Below are 20,368 nucleotides of genomic sequence, written 5' to 3'. Positions count from 1 at the left end.
AGCTCTGTAGCCCTACACCTTATTATAGTTAGTTTATCCACTTCTGATGCTGCATTTGGTTCTGCTGTACATTCTTCAATATTGGACTCCATGCCAAATCTCCCTCCTCCTTAGAGGGAACTGTTCAGTAGTCACAGGAGTGGAGTGTGCCCATAGGGATGCTACTCAGAGAAGAATAGGTTACTCACACTGTGCAGTAACTATGGTTCTTCTGGATGTGTGTCCCTATGGGTGCGCCAGTACCTGCTCTCCTTCCCCTCCTCTTTGGAGTTCTCTGCCATGCAGCTTTGCAATAGAGAAGGAGCTTAGGAACATAAGAATGGCCATACTGGGTCACACCAAAGAACCATCAAGCCCAGTATCCTGTCTGCCAACAGTGGCCAATGGCAGGTGCCCCAAAGGGAATGAACAGACAGATTATCATCAAGTGATCCATGCCCTGTCACCCACTCCCAGCTTCTGGCAAACAGATGCTAGGGACACCATCCCTGCCCATCCTGGATAATAGGTCCATCAATGGCTATCTTCCATGAATCTATCTAGCTCCCTTTTGAACTGAGGGTGGTTCGCCTATGCAGTGCTCTATAATACAGGGGTGGTCCATTAGATTGAGTAACACGCATCTGCCAGCTGAATGGACACTCCTATGTTAAATCTCTGATCAAAGGTGCAGGGCTCACAGCACACCTAGAGTGGAGCACCCACAGGGATATACATCTTGAAGAACCACAATTACCGCACATCGTGAGTCACCTTTTCTTTGGGTTGAAATAATATGGATCCAGCCATTAATTGAATAAAGGAGAACTTGGCCAGATGGGAGCAGATTTCTCTTTCCTTAGTGGGAGCAACGCATCATAAAAATGAAAGTCTCTCAAGGCTACTCTTCACTCACTGCTTTCGTAATACCACTGCCCCTGTATTAACAAAGGCCGTTCTCCTTAAATGCTGCAATGTAACAGTAAAAAAAGAACCATGACCCTGTCTCCTAAGGGTCCAGCCATCTGTGTTTCTAACTCCAAGAAATGACTCTGCTTATACTTCACAGGCGATTGATGAGAATGAAAAGAACTACCAATCAATACGAGTTCGCAAGCCTTCTAAAACCAAGCCCCTGCACTTTGGATCTTGTTATATTGTGTCTAGTTCATCAAGCATAGAGGTCACTCCTGATGTAAGTAAAATTGAAACTGTCTGTTGCCATGGAGGTTTACAGATATTGGGGGGGTGTTTAGAGTTTAGTCGTGGTGCTAGAGGGTGCTATGTCCTCATAGTTCGTGCTGACCCCAGTGCCTTAGCGTGGCACTAGGGCAGCTGTACTGATGGGCAATGGTGTGGGTAGCTCAGTAGGAGGAACTTTCCCCTCACAGTCAGCACAGAGCCCAATGTCTCAGCGTGGCACTAGGAGGTGCTGTACTGCCAGTAACAGGATGGGGGCTTACATAAGAACGGCCATATTGGGTCAGACCAAAGGTCTATCCAGCCCAGTATCCTGTCTACTGACAGTGGCCAATGCCAGGTGCCCCAGAGGGAGTGAACCTAACAGGTAATCATCAAGTGATCTCTCTCCTGCCATCCATCTTCACCCTCTGACAAACAGAGGCTAGGGACACCATTCCTTACCCATCCTGGCTAATAACCATTAATGGACTTAACCTCCATGAATTTATCCAGTTCCCTTTTACACCCTGTTATAGTCCTAACCTTCACAACCTCCTCAGGCAAGGAGGTCCACAGGTTGACTGTGCGCTGTGTGAAGAAGAACTTCCTTTTATTTGTTTTAAACCTGCTGTCAATTATTTTCATTTGGTAGCCCCTAGTTCTTATATTATGGGAACAAGTAAATAACTTTTCCTTATTCACTTTCTCCACACCACTCATGATTTTATATACCTCTATCATATCCCCCCTTAATCTCCTCTTCTCCAAGCTAAAAAGTCCTAGCCTCTTTAATCTCTCCTCATATGGGACCTGTTCCAAACCCCTAATAATTTTAGTTGCCCTTTTCTGAACCTTTTCTAGTGCCAGTAGATCTTTTTGGAGATGAGACCACATCTGTACGCAGTATTCAAGACATGGGAATACCATGGATTTATATAAGGGCAATAAGATATTCTCCGTCTTACTCTCTATCCCTTTTTAAATGATTCCTAACATCCCGTTTGTGTTTTTGACTGCCGCTACACACTGTGTGGACATCTTCAGAGTACTATCCATGCTGACTCCAAGATCTTTCTCCTGATTAGTTGTAGCTAAATTAGCCCCCCTCACATTGTGTGTATAGTTGGGGTTATTTTTTCCAATGTGCATTACTTTACTTAGTAGGATGTTCTCTCCCCACCCTAGTCATTGCTGCCCTCAAGCCCCCAAGCATGGCATTAAGGGGAGCCGTGCTGCGCTGTAGGTAGTGGCGTGGGTAGCCCAGTAGGGGGAGTTCTCCCCTCAGTCAGTGCTGATTGAGTGTGGCGTTGAAGATGCTCTGCTGTGGAATTTTGCAGCAGCATTTGGTTGAGACAGAGAGAACATAAGAATAGCCCTACTGGGTAACACCAAAGGTCCATCTAGCCCAGTATCCTGTCTTCTGAGAGTGACCAATGGCAGGTGCCTCAGAGGGAATGAACAGAACAGGGAATCATCAAGTGATCCATCCCCTGTCGCTCATTCCCAGCTTCTGGCAAACAGAGATCAGAGAGGTGGAGCTTGTGATCATTTAAGTTGAAGCAACAAAGGCCCTGAGCTGGGTTCTAGCCACTGGGATGGAGGGAAGGGAAAGATCGTAGAGACTGTGTAAGGAGAAGGTAGTCGGAAAGGAGCTGAACATGATGCTGAGGTTGGAATCTAGATGACAGGAAGGCAGTGGAGCTAGTGATGAGAATGGAGATGGCAGAAACAAGGAAGGGCTTGGAAGGGGAGCTGAGGTACTGAGCTCACTGTGAGTCAGCTGCAGGACATACCAGAGTAGACAGGGGACTGGCAAAGTGGGTAGAGGGGTGGACTTGAGAATCGTCAGCACAGAGGTGGGAGCTGAATATGATGGAGGGGCCAGAATCCTAGAGATTCCCACTCTTGCTGTCCAGTGGGGCTGTTGCAGGGAGCCAGGAAGGCTGAGTGATGAATGCTGAGGGCAGAGTGAGCCCAGGAGAAGGGAGTGATCGATTGTCTTGCAACGTGGTGAGGATTATTGAGGATCCACTGCATCGCTCACTCCTACTCTGCCAGCTCAGGTGGGCTCATCTTGAGGAGATGGTTTCTCTTTTTGCTGCAGGCGCTGGAGTTCTGCAATATGACAGTTCATCCGCTGGATCCAGACATGGAAATCTACACTGAAGACTTGAGGGACAGACTGAACCTCTGCCTGATGGAGGAAAATGACAGGGGATTGGTCTGGAAGGCCACTGTGAGACCAGGTTGACTCAGCCAGAGATCCTGGCAGATTGTGCAAGGAGCTGCCCCCCAGTACCTGCTTGTGGTTGTAGGGCCAACCGTGTGCACACAGTAAGGCAGGACACATGGGCTCCAGCCACCTCCTACGGCCCAGTGGGAATATGAACTGGAGCTGGGCTGGGTGGGAGAGAGCAGAGGAGCAGGTCTGGAAATCTCCATTGAGATCACATCACTCTAGTCCCCAAACAAAAGCACCCAGCATTGCGCTGCGGTTCTTCTGCCTACCATGGGCATGGAGACTCTCACAGCAACTGAAGGGGAGAGAATGCTCCAATTCTTGCTCCCAAACTCAGCCCCTGCTTCTCCAGAGCAGCTCCACTGGGGATCAGATCTGTGACATGTGGCTGAGAGGTTGTGATGCCACCCAGAAGAGGGTTGGGGGCACAGACACACCAGCCAACTAGTTGCTCCCTGGCTGGCCTCTGACCCAGGGATAATGTCCATCCCACCAGCCTCACTCCCAACCGAACATCAGACTAGCTTATAGGTGGAGCCTTAACCCTCATGGGACAGTCCATTGGTTGTCATGGCCTTGTCCTTTATTGCTCAGGACAGTATTAACTGCATTACCTCTGCATTCACCAGAATGAAGAGCTGTATTTCTGTGCACAGGTGCCCTGTGCTCCTGAGAATTATCACTGAGCAGAACTGAATTTCTCGGCATTGGCTGGTGCTTGTTGCACTCATAAGTGCATCATCCTTTCCTCTTGTCTCATCTCTCCCTGCTCAGCCCATAGGAGTCAAAGGGCTCAAGTTCTCTCAGCCACTACGGCCACCCCAGGTCCTCCATAGTCCTAGCACATGGAGGAGGGATAGCTCAGTGGTTTGAGCATTGGCCTACTAAACCCAGGATTGTGAGCTCAATCTTTGAGGGGGCCACTTAGGGATCTGGGGCAAAAATTGGTCCTGCTAATGAAGGCAGGGGGCTGGACTTGATGACCTTTCAAGGTCCCTTCCAGTTCTAGGAGATTGGTATATCTCCAATTATTAATGTTCTTCAATCTTCTCAGCCATATTAAGGTGGTCATCAAAAGGATGTGGCTGCTGTCTAAACCTGTCAATCCCCCGCTCTAACTACTAGCCCACACTTCTTCACATGACTAGGAGAAGAACCCAGGAGTCCGGTGCCTTCATTCCAAGACCATCCTTCCCTCCCTATTCACAAACTCAGCCTGGTGGGGGCTGTAAAATGGCCTGATGCCGGTAGGTGCTGAGCTCCTGAACTCCCATTGGGTAATAATGAATTAATAAGACCTCCTCTTAGCCTCACGGTGAAGAGAACCAGGGAAATTACTGCTCAGGGATACAGAGTCAGTACATGGTAATTAGCTGCACTGCCACATGACATGACTGTTTTAGCCAATCAGATACCAGATAACCAGTGGGCTCTCCCATGAGCAATATGAACTCAGTATCTGATTCCCTCTCTTCTCTCTTCCAGGGGATGTGACACTTCCTGGTTCCACCCCTACACGAGCAGGTCAGTAGGAATTCATGGAGCTTGTGATCCCAACGTCTAATCCCAGTTGTTCTCTCAGAGGCCCAGATCCTCTTGCCTGCAGCACAGGGGTCAGGTCACATCAAGTCCATGGCCACTGGGAGACCCAGGACAGGACTGTCCCTGCAGTCTGTTCCCCAGGGCCCTGCCCAATGGAGAACAACCATCAAGTACCCTCCAGTCCATCTCTAAACCCGAGAGATTAAACTGTGAGGGGATCATCCTCCCTTGGACCAGTGTGAGGACAGGTTAGATGGGACTTGAGGAAACTTCTCCACCTTCAGTGCCAAGCTACGATTATAGGATTTCCCTCTACAGTGTAGTTCTCTAGGTTCTGACTTGTTTAAGTGGCAATAGAGTTTCTCTTGGAGAGATCATTCCCATATCCTCTGGATCTTTCTGTTCGGATATGACTCTGGATATTGGAGAACACAAGAGAGTTAAAATACCCACCAGTCAAATAGTGTTGAGTTTACTGCCCTTTTCTTTATAGGCCACATCAAGTATTTGTTTCAGTGGAATACTGAAGTATTTTTTACTGAATGTTGGTTAGGGTGAAAGACCAGAAGGTGAATGGGTTGGGTAATATGAAACTGGGCAAATACTTTTGGTAAAAACTTGGGGCGCAGTCATAATGTAACTTTGTCTTTGAAGGGGGGTAAACCGTAAGGGTCCCTTTCCCCCCAACTTGTTGAGCAGACATAAAGTTCCTTGAACTTTAGCATCAGTGATGATTTATTTGCAAAAGTCATGCTGGGAAATGTATCACTTCTCCTGTTTGAAATGTCACTTATCCCATCAGCCTAGTGCTCCTTGAAAGAGTAATGTAGCTGGCTGCAACTACTAAAATGTCAACAGTGTTAACTACTTGTCATTTATTACTATAGGGTTTCAGAGTTAACACACCCTTGAGTTGAACTGGGGCATTTCACACCTCTCTGAGCTATTGTTTGTTTCTCTGTAGACATGGACAGATGCCACTGCGTCTGTTTATGTGAGGATCGCATTAAAAAAATTTCTTTACAACTATAAGCATTAGCTGGAGAGTTGTTTATTAGTTAAAATAGTAATTTATGTGGCCACATTAATTACATTGTACATGGAGCCTTATGAAGAATTTGTAAACCACCGTTGTAGAGGACTGAATACTGTGTAGGGCAAGAGGAAGGTGGGAGCTGGTATGTCCCTGTCCACCCATCAGTGGCCAGTCTCCAGGAAATCAGTCGACTTCATGTCACCAGTTCTCATTCTCTCACTTAGCTCTGTGTCCTCTGATCCTAGGGAAAGGGGGTGAGGAAGAGGAGCTGGGAGAAGATGGAGACACAGAGGCTGAGGAGGAGGGGAGGAGGGAAGGCAGGCACTAGAAGACATAAAAGGAGAGATATAGTGACAGACAAGGCTCTGTTTTCAGCAGACATCCAAGACAAGATGCCTGAGACCTTGAGAGATGCCCTGCAGAAGACTCTGGATGAGCTGGGGAGTACAGATATCAAGAGATTCAAGTCTAAATTGAACCATATGGAGCTACCAGAGGGGTACAAGAGAATCCCCAATGGGATGCTGGAGGAGGCCGACTCCCTGACCGTGTGTGAGCTGCTGGTGCAGTACTACACAATGGATGGGGCTGTTGAGGTGGCCATTCAAGCCCTGAAGGGAATCAACCAGAATGAGCTGGCAGGAATGCTTGAGATGGACACCAGGTGAGTGGGCTTCCATTTGATCCCCCTTCATTGCAATTTCTGTCACTTTGGTCTATTTCAGTACATCAGGCTGTGGCCTTTTCCTGGAAGGGTTTTTATCCTTCTCTCCCACGCTCACCTCTGCAGGGTCTGAGCCCCTTGCAAGAACTAACAGATATTAGAGTAAAAAGATCCGTGTCTCTCACTTTCCTCAATGATTGGCATTTTCGGTAAAGTGTTCTCTTTCTAAAAGCCCCCCTGTCCTAAATAAATCTGGTGTCCACTTGCTTTGTTACAAATTCTCAAACAAAGCCAGAAGATGTAGAATCTGTGTGCGCTGAGCGGTTCCTTCCCGTCCCCCTCCACTGGTAAGACAGGAGACACATGGGCCCACATCTAGAGGTATTGAATGTCAAACGCTTGTTGAAATCAATGGGAATTAGGAGCCTAAATACTTTTGTGGATCTGGGCCCTGGTGAGCAGCAAGATGTGCTGAGTGCACTGAGGAATTCTGCATGGGACAGGTCCAGCAAGTGGGTACTAAATCTCTGTAATGTTCTGCAGGAGAATTCCAGCTGGCATTGATTCAGTGTGTAGCCGTTTTGCTGCAGTGGAGTTGGGATCGCCCATCTGAAGATGAGCACACGCCTAACAGAACTGAACTCATCACAGCTGGGGCAGCGAAGTCTCTCCGTTCGTCCGAAGACACGTTAGCAAGATTCAGTGCGAGCCTTTCCGTGCACCAGGCGGCCAGTGACAGCAGCTTATCCCTGAGGAAGCAGAAGCCACCTGTCACCACAGCACAGCTCCGAGGGCTGGCCCCGGAGCAGGAGTCTGTTTCCCAGGCAGAAATCCCTTTGGTGCTGATCACGGTATTAGCTGAGTGAGTCACAAACATTAACTAGTTGGCTCAGCACCCGATGATCTAGGGAACTATTGTCCGCCTGTCACTGCATGGACTGGTTCCTTGGGGACCGCAATGTGCCAGCCTTAGGGTGCAACACCCAGGGCCATATGGTGGGAGCTTGTGACTGGAAAGCAGCCTGCTGAGAGCATAAGGGCACCCTGAGCTCCCTCCGGGAGAGTCTGGGGAGGGAGGCTGCTGGGGGAGGGCAGCTGGTAACTCTCCAGAGCCCAGAAGAGAGACCTGCAAGGAGCTGGGATGAACCTCAGCTAGCAGGATGCAAAGGACTTCAACCAGAACACACTGTCTTAGGAAAAATATAAAACAGATTTATTAACTACAGAAAGATAGATTTTAAGTGATTTTAAATAATAGGCATAAAAGGTCAGAGATAGGTACCAAAGAAAATAAAAGGTAAGTGCACAGTCTAAATCTTAAACCTTATTACGCTAGGCAGTATTTGGATCAAGCAGTTTTCTCACCCCACTGGATTTTACAGTTCTTAATACACAGGCTTCCCCTTTTGAGCCTGGGACCGGTCTCCTCAGGTGACGTTGCTGTCTTCTCAGCAGTCTTGTTGCTTCCAGTGTAGGTGGGGAAGGAGGAAGGCCAAGGCATGATACCACTGTCCCATATTATATACCCTTGGGCATGTGCCTGTTAAACACTAGCACAGACACATCCTGTGGGCTTTGCTGAGTCGCAGAGTTGAGCGATCCCCCTGGTGTGCTCCTTCTGCAACCGAGGGCTTTTCTACACTGTCAAGTTACTGCGCTGAAACTTTCTCACTGGGGGTGTGAAAAATCACACACACCCTGAGCACAGCAAGTTTCAGCGTTGTAAAGTGCCAGTTTTGACAGGCTCCCAGGACTGGGAGCTATGCCCCTTTCAAGGTGTTTTTTTTTAAGCGCTGGGAGAGCATGGAGGTCTGTGCTGCCATATCAGTGACATCCAGGGAAGCCTGCAAGCTGGTCCTGGCTACCAGTTGTCTTTCAGTAAGCAAGGTCTTGAATTGTGCTCTTTTATCTTTGGGAAGGTCGGTCATAAACCCAAATAGCTTCCCATAATTGTCGTAATCATACTTTGAGAGGATGCTGTAATTAGCGACCCTGAATTGTAAAGTAGACAAGGTATTGACCTACCGGCCTAAGAAGTCTAGTCTCTTGTGCTCTTTACCCTTAGGTATGGCTTTGAAATGAGGTTGTTTGGAGCTATGGATGTTGTAGCCACTGGGGACAATGGTGGAGACCTGAGTTGGCCTCTAGGTGGTGAAGAGGTTCTGGCATAGGGGGCTCAATATCTTTCCTCTTCACTCATCTGTGTCCTTGAGTTTCCCCTCTGGTTCCCCCTATCCCATATCCTCCCTGCCTTTCCCTATGACTTCAGACTCCTGGGACAGAGTTGAGTGGGGGAATGAGAGCTGGTGGCCACAGAGATCAACCCATTTCCTAGAATCAGGGAACTGATTGGGACAGGTTAGGTCACTGAGAGTCTGTGGATGCATCAACCCACTTTAATCACAGAGCGCAAGGAGAGACTCACTTTTAGCAAACACACACACATGCTCCCCTATCCAACTTCCTCACTATTTCATTGATTTATTTAGATTTAGATGAGCACTAATGAAAGAGAGGCCCATACAGCATCCTTGGCATCTCTGCCAATTTTTTTAAAGATACACTAATACACCCAGATCCCTGAAGCCAACTCTTATACAGAGCAATAATATAAATGGCTGAAATTAATCAACCACACACACACAATCCCCAGAGTCTCACACCCAGCCTGACCCAATGTCTACCTCTTCACAAGCAAGGGAGAAAAGGTAGCTCTTGAAGCATGCCCTGTGTTATGTGCATCTCTCTCTCGCATGTGCATACACACACACATTACAAAAACATACAATACTCTTGCTGGAAGACTGAAATGTAGCATGATTATTTCTTAAAATTTGGAACAATAACACACAGAATCAAAACCAGAGAGAGACAAAGCAGACTGCTCCCTCTGGCAGAGGAGTATAACTCACTGCGCCTTGCTCTAGGCTGGTTCCCTGTAGACAGACTCAGATAGCATGAATAGTAAACCCATCTATAGGACTCATCACCATGTAATTTTGACAGGTTTCCATCACCCTTTTATGGTTTATGTTCCACCCTCCAGTCCCGTTTCTGGTCACGTACACGTTTGGTGCCATCAGCCATTTTGAATTTATTTTGTTGTTGTGGGGCATTCTCGGGGTGCTTATGTGCTTGTATTTTTACATGTTTGGCTGGGTTTTGAAAAAAATATTAAAACAGAAAATAAAGAGTTATTTTGAAATAAAGAATAGAATCGAGAAAAACAAGAGAGCTTGTTTCAGTAAGCACATGGCAGAGAGGAGCAAAGAATGTTTTAACATTAAAAAATGAGGGTTATTTTGAAATAAAGTTCGAAAAATAAAGCAGCAAGAGAGTCTGTCACTGAACACCTGGGAGAGAGAGGAGCAAAGAGGGTTTTAAAAATCCTTTAGAGAAAAAAAATAAGGGTTATTTTGAAAAAAGTAATAGAGATAAATTAAAGAAAGAGGATTTTAAAGAAATCAAAGACTAGAGATGAGTTTGTTTCAAAGGTTTATTAAAGAAAAGAGTAAAAAATAAAGAAACTTCTGTGAGAGAAAATAAAGAGGAAAAATAAAGGTAGGTTATAAAAGAGAGAAAAAATAAGCTTTCTGAAAGACAGAGGAAAAATAAAGAAAAAGAAAAAATAAATAAAGAGGGAAATTAAAGAATATTTTGTTAGGCTGAGAGACAAATTAAAGAAAAGAGGAAAATTAAAGAAAATAAAGATTTCTTTGTTAGGTTGAGAGAAAGTGTAGTGAGCACATGGCAGAGGTTTTAAAGGAGAGAGAGAGAGAGAGCACGAAGCAGCTTACCCCCAGCAGCTGCCACTAATGAAATAACCATTCCAGGGGCAGGGAGCCTTAGGAGCAAACCACGCCTCTCGGTCGGGCCAATCAGAAGTTCCTGAACCAATCATACCATACCAAGATTTTTAAAAAAGCCTCCTCCCCCGCCTCTTCTAAATGTTTGAAGATGTAAGTGAACACTGAACCCTCGTTATCTGAAGAAACAAAGCCTTTTCTTAATTCTTTTCCTAACATGAAAAAACAGCAGTGAAATAAAGACATAGGCACCAGCTCCATGGGTGCTCCGGAACTCAAGCACCCACTGAAAAAAATAGGGGGTGCTCAGCACCCCAGAGCCAGAGCCTGGGTGTGAAATGTGATGAGTTCTGTGCTGCTAACAATTTCTGCCTTTGGGGCAGAGAATTTGTTTTAAAACCGAGGCAAAGTGATTAAGATAACAAAAGGCTTTTCATTATGTTAAATTAAGGATCATTAGATGATCCTGAAAACATTGCCAGACACTCCCGTTAAAAGAAAGGAAACAAAGGGTTGGCATAAATGGTCCATTTTCAGACTGGAGAGAGGTAAATAGTGGTGTCACCCAGGTGCCTGTACTGGGATCAGGGCTGTTCAACACATTCATAAATGATCTGCTAAAAGGGGTAAACAGTGAGGTGGCAAAATTTGCAGACAATACAGAATTACTCAAGACAGTTAAATAAATGTAATACTGCACCAACTGAGGTCATGCCCAAAGGAGAACTAGAGGTGAGAGAGACATTTTATGATGCTTGCTTGAGTTTCATCATCTCTGGAACTGCTCAGAAATGTGCAGCGACCAGACCCTCTGGGCTTGCTACTGTACAGTGCCCGACTCCTCATGCAGCAGAACAAGTCCAAGACTATCAGTCAAGACATGCTAGCTACCCCCATCCAACTCCATGATAAGGGCCTCCTCTAGTGGTGAGTGCAATCACCAATGGAAAAGTCAAAGAAACCAGGAAGGATCTGGAGAAATATAGACCGTACCAATGTCCAAGAACAGCTGTGGCTCACAGATGCCCTGGTAATGGAAGAAACGAAACAGCTGGCCTAGAGCTCTGTGGAGCTCGAAAGCTTGTCTCTCTCACCAACAAAAGTTGGTCCAATAAAAGGTATGACCTCACCCACCTCGTATCTCTAATATCCTGGGACCAACACGGCAACAACAGCACCGCAAACAAATCTAAAAAACGGTCAGGCAATGTGGGAGTAGTTCCTTTAAAAACTCTCTCCAGTTAAAGGGAAAAGGAGGGATGTTGTTACAAGGAAAGCCTTCTGTTATATTTTATCCCCTCCTTCCCAAAGGGGTGCGAAGGGACAAGGGACAGGACTTACCAGGCAACCAGGTGGAGCTGGGACAACACTCCTGCCTGTGGGGGACAGCGCTGCACAGGGCTCCCTCCAGCAGCTGGAGCAATAACTGATGACAAGCACCACCCAGCTGGCCGCTCCGAGTATTGCCTCCTCCAAAACAGCCTCTACGTGGCAAACCGGCGGTAGCCATAGTAACAGTCAACCGGGAAGGATGCAGGATGACGCACCCATGTCACCATGACCAGTAGGCCAATGGGAAGCCGCAGGGCTGCTGGTCTGGAAGCGTTGCCAACTCTTGAGACATTTCACAGGGTACGTCTACACTACGGGACTATTCCGAATTTGCATAAACCGGTTTTGTAAAACAGATTTTATAAAATCGAGTGCGTCCATGGTCCGAGGCTAGCGTCGATTTCTGGAGCGTTGCACTGTGGGTAGCTATTCCCTAGCTATCCCATAGTTCCCGCAGCCTCCCCCGCCCCTTGGAACTTCCGGGTTGAGATCCCAGTGCCTGATGGGGCAAAAATCATTGTCGCGGGTGGTTCTGGGTAAATGTCGTCAGTCACTCCTTCGTCTGGGAAAGCAACGGCAGACAAGCATTTCGCGCCTTTTTTCCCTGGATTGCCCTGGCAGATGCCATAGCATGGCAATCATGGAGCTTGTTTTGCCGTTTGTGACTCTCACCGTATGTGTACTAGATGCCGCTCACAGAGGCGATTCAGCAGCGCTACACAGAAGCATGCTTTTGCTTTTGCATGACAGCAGAGATGGTTACTAGCCATATTGCACCATCCAAACCCTTCCATAAATTGGAACTGAGGATGATCATGGCTACCAGTCCTTTTGTACCATTTGCTGCTAGTGCCCCTGGTCAATCAGCCAGGGGCGCAAAAGCCAAGAGTGGTTACTAGCCATATTGTACCTTCCATCGTTTTGTACCATTGGCTGCTGTCATAAGTGCCCCTGGCCGATCAGCCAGGGGCGCAAAAGCAAATTGGGAATGACTCCTGAGTCAATCCCTCCTTTTGGTATCTAAAAATAGAATCTGTGCTGCCTAATATAGGCAAGTGTGCTAGAGAACCACCTGCTCTGTGTCAGAGCCCAGAAATTATCTGTATGCTATTCACAGGGGTGCTCCTGTAACAACCCCACCTGTTGATTCCGTTCTTCCCCCAGCCTTTCTTGGCTACCGTAGCATTGTCCCCCCACTTGTGTGATGAATTAATAAAGAATGCAGGAATAAGACACACTGACTTGTTAGTGAGAAATGAGTGGAAGGCAGCCTCCAGCTGCTATGATAGTCCAGACAGGACATTAAGCAGTGTGTAGGAGAGAAGCCCAGCATCCCACTGCTAGTCCAGGGGCAACTGAATCTTTTCTTTACACATGAAGGGGGCTGTTGGAGCTCAGCCCCCTGTTGCTATGATGAGGATGGTTACCAGCCATATTGCACCATCCATCCACCAGAAAAAAAATTAGGGCCAATAGGCTGATGATGAGGATGGATTTCCAGCTTTTTGCACGATCAGCTGATGCTGATGATGAGGATGGATTTCCATCTTTTTGTACCATCAGCCGCCCATGGCGGGGGGGGGGGGAGCAAGGATGCTGGTGTTGAGTGCTGCACTATCGCGTCTATCTGCAGCATTCAGTAAAGATAGGGTGACATGTAAAAGAGTCAGAGGACTGTTTTACCTTTCGCTTCTGGGGGTGGGTGGGGGGTGGGTGAGTAGATTGCCAAGCTATGCCCTGACCCGCGGACACTGTGTTTGACCCTAGAAGCATTTGGAGCTCAGCCAAGAATGCAAATACTTTTCGGAGGCTGCAGGAACTGTGGGATAGCTTCAGTCCTCCAGTCCATGAGCATCCATTTGATTCTTTGGCTTTCCGTTACGCTTGTCACGCTGCAGTGCGCTGAGTCCCTGCTATGGCGTCTGTCTGGAGATTTTTAAAAAAGGATTCTGAATTTCATCTTCTGTAACGGAGCGCTGATAGAACGGATTTGCCTGCCCTTACAGCGATCACATCCGCATGGTCCATGCGGGAGCTCTTTTTTTATTTTGATTTCGGACTGCATCACCACCCGTGCTGATCGGAGCTCCACGCTGGGCAAACAGGAAATATTCAAAAGTTTGTGGGGCTTTTCCTGTTTACCTGACCACTGCATCCGAGTTCAGATTGCGGTCCAGAGCGGTCACTGGTGCACTGTGGGATAGCTCCCGGAGGCCAATACCGTCGATCAGCGTCCACACTAACCCTAATCCGATATGTTAATACCGATACTAAGCGTTACTCCTCGTTAGGGAGGAGTACAGAAACCGGTTTAAAGGGCCATTAAAATCGATATAAGGTGCCTCCTAGTGTGGACGGTTTTGGCGTTAAATCGGTTTTACGCTCCTAAAACCGATTTAAATGCCTAGTGTAGACCAGGCCACATTCACCTTAAATCCCCAGTCTGTCCCACACAGCAGCCCCAGGGGAGACCACTATCTCCCTGCTCACTAACACAGCTTGTTTGTGCCTCATGGCCCGAACTACCCCTGCATCCCTGCAACCGCCCCCCCGAACTGCCTCCACCCCTGAATTTCCCAGCCCCTCTCAAATCTCCCCGGGGTGCCTCCGTTGTGTCAGTTTAACTGTCACCACAGGGACATTCTAAGGTGCCCTCCCCCCTCTGGGGGGCGCCTGGGTTCTCGTTAGCCGATGGGGATGGGGACGGGGATCATTTGCATACAGGATGCTGGAGCGGCCGGTCATGGGCTGTGCTTGGTGGGGGCTATAAAGGGCCCCCCAGGACTCTGGATGCAGATCCCTGGGCAGGGCTGTGCCCGGGATCCCAGGCTGCAGGGTTGGGGGAGATCTCTGTGCCCAGCCCCAGAGCAGGCAGGGCACCCGGCAGTGGCAGGGGGAGGCTGGGGGCTTAGGGGTGCCCAGAGCTGGCTGCATGGGAAGGGACAGAGCTGGGGTCACTGGGGATGGGAGCTGGGAGCTACAGCCCCATAGGGCTAATTTGTGTTTATTATATTCAGCAGTAACGCAAGGAACCTGCAGGCCTGTATCCTGTAAGACGTTAGCTTCAGCCAGTTAGCATAAGGCTTGAGGCCTATGAACACTGAACAGATAAACGGCCCAACAGAAACCCCATCTATTGGGGAGCTGAACTCGAGTGTTTACGGGTGTCACGGACTCACAGATCGTGCCCTCTCTTGGCCCTGTGCGGTCCGTGGGGGGTGCCCCTTTCAGTGAGACAGCCCTTCGCGGGAGTCCACTCTCTCTCTCTCGGGGTCAGGCCCCTCCACCTCCTGGAGCCGCACCTCTCTGAGCCTGAGCTCACCTGTTTCTCGCCGTGGGCCCCCTCAGGGAGTCCACTCACCCTGGACCCCCCAGGCCTCCGCCCCCGAAGGGGTTGATGGAACCCTGTTCTCTAGTCCAGAGTGACTCTCAGCCAGTGTAAAACTGGAGAGTTTATTGAGCATTGAACACAGCACAGGAAACTCTCAGACCTGGCCTCCCTCAGCACAACACATCCCAGTCCTCCTGCATTCAGGTGGGCTCTGCCTGCTCCCCCTCTCCAGCCCAGAGCCCCCCTGCTTCCCAGCTGAGCATCTGATATCACTGGCCCCAAGCCCCGCTTCTGTCCATTGTCTTCTCTTCAGGTAAACAGAGTCATAAACAGGGTTGCCTGGGCCTCCTCTCCTCTCTTCTGTCCTCTGGCCCCCTCTGGCTGGGACCGGCTGGTCAGGTCACCGGGATCCTCTCTTCGCGGCCCATTGTCCTCCCACTGGCCAGAACCGGCTGTGTCTCCTGCGCTAGGTCACCAGTCGCTGGGGTATCTGTCCTCCAGGCCATCGGCTGGGTTCCCAAGTTCCCTCTCCGGCCCTTTGTAACAACAAACTCCCTTTCCCCTCACCTCGTTAAACCAGTAACACCCGGGGACACCAAGTCCCACTCCCTCTGCATGCAATCCACTGGAAAACACGGAAAAAAACCAAGAAAACCCCCCATTTAATCACAATGGGGAAGTTCTGACCACAGAAACATGAGTCCAACCACAAGAATGTCATCTCAACGAATTGACCTACGTAACACGTACATAGGGTGCATCTGCAGCTACCTAACCACAAAAGGGCCACGACAATGAACTGATGTATACGATAATACGTTGAGATCATTGATATACTATCCTATAGGAGAAGGACACTCCAATGTAATAGGATACACTGACACCACTATGTTTTATACATATCCAGTAGGGGTTTCTCCTCTTTTCCTTATTTGTTATTCACCCTACTAAAGCTGGGGTGCTGTTATGGCCCTCTTGTGGTTAGGTATCTGCGCATGCACCCCATGTACCTGTTATGTAGCTCAATTCATTGCAATAACATTCTTCTGGTTGGACTCATGTTTCTGTGGTCAGAAATTCCCCTTAAACACTCTATTTTCAGTTCCCCAGTACTTGGGGTTTCTGTTTATCTGTTCAGAGTTAAATTGTTCAATGTTCATAGGCCTCAAGCCTTATGCTAACTTGCTGAAGCTAATGTCTTACAGGATACAGGCCTGTAGGTTCCTTGTGTTACTGCTGAATATAATAAGGGCAAGGTAACTCAACAGGCTACAGTGCAGAACCAGCCCAGGGGCAGAGCTGGTCCCTCACTGGGATAGAAGCCACCCTCAGTCCCTGCTGCCCCCATGCCCCATCTGACCCCAATGATGTAATGAATGGGCTGTGGCCATGCAGCCAGGACTGCTGGCATCAAAGAGAAGCAAATGATCCCAATTACTGCACAGTAATTAGAGATTCAGCTGAGTTGGAGGCTGGGTCATCTCCTCAGCAGTTCAGTCGTCTTCTTTTGTATGGCTGGTGTAGAGCAGCAACTACAACTTCACCTGAGGTTGATTGAGCCAAATGGCTACCTCAGGAGTAGGAGAATTTATTGCAGTAATGTCTCCTTCATATTTATAAATTGGGCAGTAGGTAGTGATATGTTTGATGGTCTGTCGTGGGGAGCCACATTCTCACGCCGGGCAGTCCTTGATTTTCCACTTGTGCATTATATGTCCGATCTACCATGGTTGGTTTGGATTTGGATCAGAGTTGACCAAGATGACCATGGAAGGTCAAACCCAGGAACCTTCTGCGTGGGATCTGGCACAAGGTGCGTATTTTTTACATTTTGTTTAGACCAATCTGCTTTCCAAGCCTCCTTCTGATGGTAACCTGATGGCATGAGCCTAAAAAAGTGTTCCCAGAAAGGCTTGTGGAACTTAAGCCGTTGCAGGTTTGTGGGAGAGGGAGGGGACCGTTGTCAAGATCTTAGTGGATAGGAAGACTTCTATCAGTTATCTCCCGTGAGTGATCGATATCACAACCATGGGTCATATCTTTGGGGACCATCTTGTATTAAATGAATGAATGTTCTAAGTACCGTCCTGGGCTAGGGTTAGTGTCTGCTCCCTGGGGAGGGTTACCGCAGCCCCACAAGAAACTGCTGATGGGGGTGAGGGGCAGTGTTCCCTCTAATTTTTTAAGTCCATATGTGGAATGAATTTTGTTATGTGCACCAATATGGAGGTGACGTGTGACACATCACCTCCATACCAGGGCACAGAACAAGATTCATGTGGTGGGGGTGGTGCCGAGGGGTTCGGAGTGTGGGAGGGGGCTCAGGGCTGGGGCAGAGGGTTTGGATGTGGGAGGAGGAGGGCTCTGGCTGAGGTTGTGGGTTTTGGATGGGATGCGACCAGAGATGAGGGGTTAGGGGTGCGGGAGGGAGTTCATTCCTGGGGCAGAGGGTTGCGTGCAGGCTCCAGTCAGGGACAAAGGCTCTGGGGCAGGGCCAGGGATGAGGGATTAGGGGTGCAGGGGATGGGTGGGGGCTCTGGGCTGGGGCAGAAGGTTGGGTGCAGGGGGTGAGGGCTCTAGCTAGGGGTGAAGGCTCTGAGGTGGGGCCGAGGATGAGAGGTTTGGGGTGTGGAAGGGGGCTCAGGGCTGGAGCAGAGGATTGGGATGTGGGGGGGTGCGGGCGCTGAGGTGGGGCTGGGGAGAGGGGTTTGGCTTGCGGACGGGGGCTCAGGGCTGGGGCAGAGGTTTGGGCTGTGTGGGGGTGGGCTCTGAGGTGGGGCTGGGGAGAGGGGTTGGGGGTGTGGGCTCTGGGGTGGAGCTGGGGATGAGGGGCTTGGGGGTGCAGGCTGCCCTGGGCTGTGGTGGGGAGAGAGGGCTCCCCCCAGCCCTCTCTCACTGCAGCAATTCAGGGCAAGGGGAGGGGCTCCTCTCCCCCTGCTGCAACAAATCCAGAGCAGGTCCGTGTTGGGGGAGGGGCGCCTCTCACCCACCCCTGGCTGGTGTAAAGAGGGAGTTAAATGTGGCAATACATGATGGAGATGGTTGGTAGGGAAGTCAAAGAGGAAGGAGGGCGTCATTCTTTGAACAAGGAGACAGCAGATCTAAAGGAGGAGAGAACAAGCCTGTAGTGGAGGAAGCTGGGATTCTCTTGAGGTGTCCATCTGTCTGAGAACAGGAGCAAGCCAGGGCTGTGGGCTGATGGGATGGATTTTATGATGGGGAAAGTGGGGCATGTGAGTCAAAGGTGGAGCAGATTGTGGAGAGGGAGGAGTGACCAACAAAGTATAAAAGTGAGGAATGAGGGGCTGAGGGTGGCAGAAGTTATGGCCTATGGTGGACTGAATCCCACTGTATTGTTTCCGAGTTTATTTGTTGATTAAAACTATTTGTGAAGTTCTCTCTCGCTCAGCAGCTCATATTGGACTCTGAAATGAATGTCAGCATGGAGAATTATCGAAATCACATGGCCTTGTTTCTGTTCTCCGATTGGATGGCTTATGGAACTAGCCAACATATAGCATGACTTTCAAACATTGAAATCGAACCTAGAATTCGGAGTCATCTAAACATTCACTTGTCATGAATATTCCCGTTAGTGAAGCTCTGCGCTCAGTAGTTGATGGAAAGGTAACAGGAAAGGGCATGGTTGGATCGATAACACGTTTCAAATGCAAATGGACGCGTGGATTATTCTTCCCATTGTTCTCTTTGCTCTAATAAGGCCAAAACGTCCACCCACTGAGTCTCGCTGCCTGGACGTTTCGCTTAAGCAAAGCCTGGCTGAAGCAGGACACCTCTTACAGTTATTAATATGGATTGAAGGAAAAACATCACTCTCCGATTCCCAGACCATGCGTGTCTGTCTTTACTGGGGCTGGTCCAATTATTCACAGCCAAAATCTAAGTGACCAAGTGAGAAATGCCTTATACGCTCTTGAAAACAGAGAGATGACTGAACTGCACTTATCATATACATCAATTTGTTGCCATGGCCCTTTTGTGGTTAGGTATCTGTAGATGCACCCCATGTACCTGTTATCTAGGTCAATTCGTCGCCATGACACTCTTGTGGTTGAAGTCATGTTTCTATGGTCAGAAGTTCCCCTTAAGCATTCCACTTTCAGCTCCCCAATACTTGGGGTTTCTGTTGGGCTGTTTATCTGTTCAGAGTTTAGCTGTTCAGAGTTCATAGGTCTCAAGCCTTATGCAAACTGGCTGAAGTTAATGTCTTACAGGATAATGTCTTGTAGGTTCCTTGCATTACTGCTGAATATAATAAAGACAAGCTAGTTCTACGGGCTACAGAGCTGAGCCAGCCCCAGGGCAGAGCTGGTCCCTCGCTGGGACAGGAGCCACCCTGCTGCTCCAGTTCCCTGTCTGACCCCAGTGATGTTCTGACTGGGCTGTGGCCATGCAGCCAGGACCTCTGGAGTCAAAGAGAAGAAGTAAACAATCCAGATTAGGGAGCAGCACAATTGATTAGAGATTCAGCTGAGTAGGAGGCAGAGTCACCTCCTCAGGAGGCTCAGCGGTTGTTATCTCCCTTGAGTAACCGATATTGCCACCATGTGCCGTATCTTTTGAGACCATCTTGTATTAAATGAATGAATGTTCTAAGTACCGTCCTGGGCCAGGCCCTGTGTCTGCATGGGGAGGGTTACTGCAGCTCTACCAGGAACAACTGATGGGGGTGAGGGATGATTCCTGCAATCCCTGGCATTATAAACAGCCCCACGGAAGTACCAGCCCCAGGGTGGTTTGCACAGACTTGTTCAAACAGGTACTAGAGACCAAAGAGACAAAGGAAGGGCTTTTGGCATATAAAGGGCTAGCTTGAACTGAACCCTGGTCTATGTGAGAAAATAGGTCAGTTTAACAACCTCACTCAGGGATGTGAAAAATCCATACACCCCCAGCCCCCGAGTGATGTCGTTAAACTGACCTAAACCCTGATATAGACCATGTCTACACTACATCTTATGTTGGCAAAACTTATGTCATTCAGGAGTGTGAGTAAACCACCCCCCTGAGCGACATAAGTTACGCTGGCATAAGCGCTCGAGTGCACTGTGCTATGTCGGCGGGAGAGCTTCTCCCACTGACATAGCATCTGCCGCTCACACAGGTAGTTTTATTATGCCGGTAGTTTTATCTCTTCCTTCAGCATACAGCATCTTCCCGAGATGTGCTGCCGCAACACAGCTGCATTGGTCATTGCTATACCTGTAGACATGCCCATAGACAGTGAGAGGCGGTT

The 20,368-nt window shown here is 48.7% G+C and overlaps 1 protein-coding gene across 2 annotated transcripts in view; it reads left to right on the top strand.

Annotated features, from left to right (window-relative positions):
• Positions 1-20,368, top strand: part of LOC120403190 (NACHT, LRR and PYD domains-containing protein 1-like) — a 63,218-nt gene that overhangs the window by 8,238 nt on the left and 34,612 nt on the right. The window contains exons 4-8 of one of the 2 annotated variants that reach the window (XM_039534039.1): positions 1,049-1,174; positions 3,266-3,407; positions 4,886-4,924; positions 6,357-6,642; positions 7,186-9,796. In XM_039534039.1, coding sequence (XP_039389973.1) covers positions 1,049-1,174; positions 3,266-3,407; positions 4,886-4,924; positions 6,357-6,642; positions 7,186-7,255 — 663 coding nt within the window. In that variant the 3' untranslated portion in view covers positions 7,256-9,796. Of the gene's footprint in view, positions 1-1,048; positions 1,175-3,265; positions 3,408-4,885; positions 4,925-6,356; positions 6,643-7,185; positions 9,797-20,368 lie in introns of those variants that run through there. The other variant, XM_039534038.1, reaches the window with a different exon arrangement.

The sequence above is a fragment of the Mauremys reevesii genome, linkage group 4 (genome assembly GCF_016161935.1).
Source record: "Mauremys reevesii isolate NIE-2019 linkage group 4, ASM1616193v1, whole genome shotgun sequence".
Lineage (NCBI taxonomy): Eukaryota > Metazoa > Chordata > Testudines > Geoemydidae > Mauremys > Mauremys reevesii.
The sequence above is the reverse complement of the archived record's forward strand: the minus strand, read 5'-3'. Positions and strand labels throughout refer to the sequence as shown.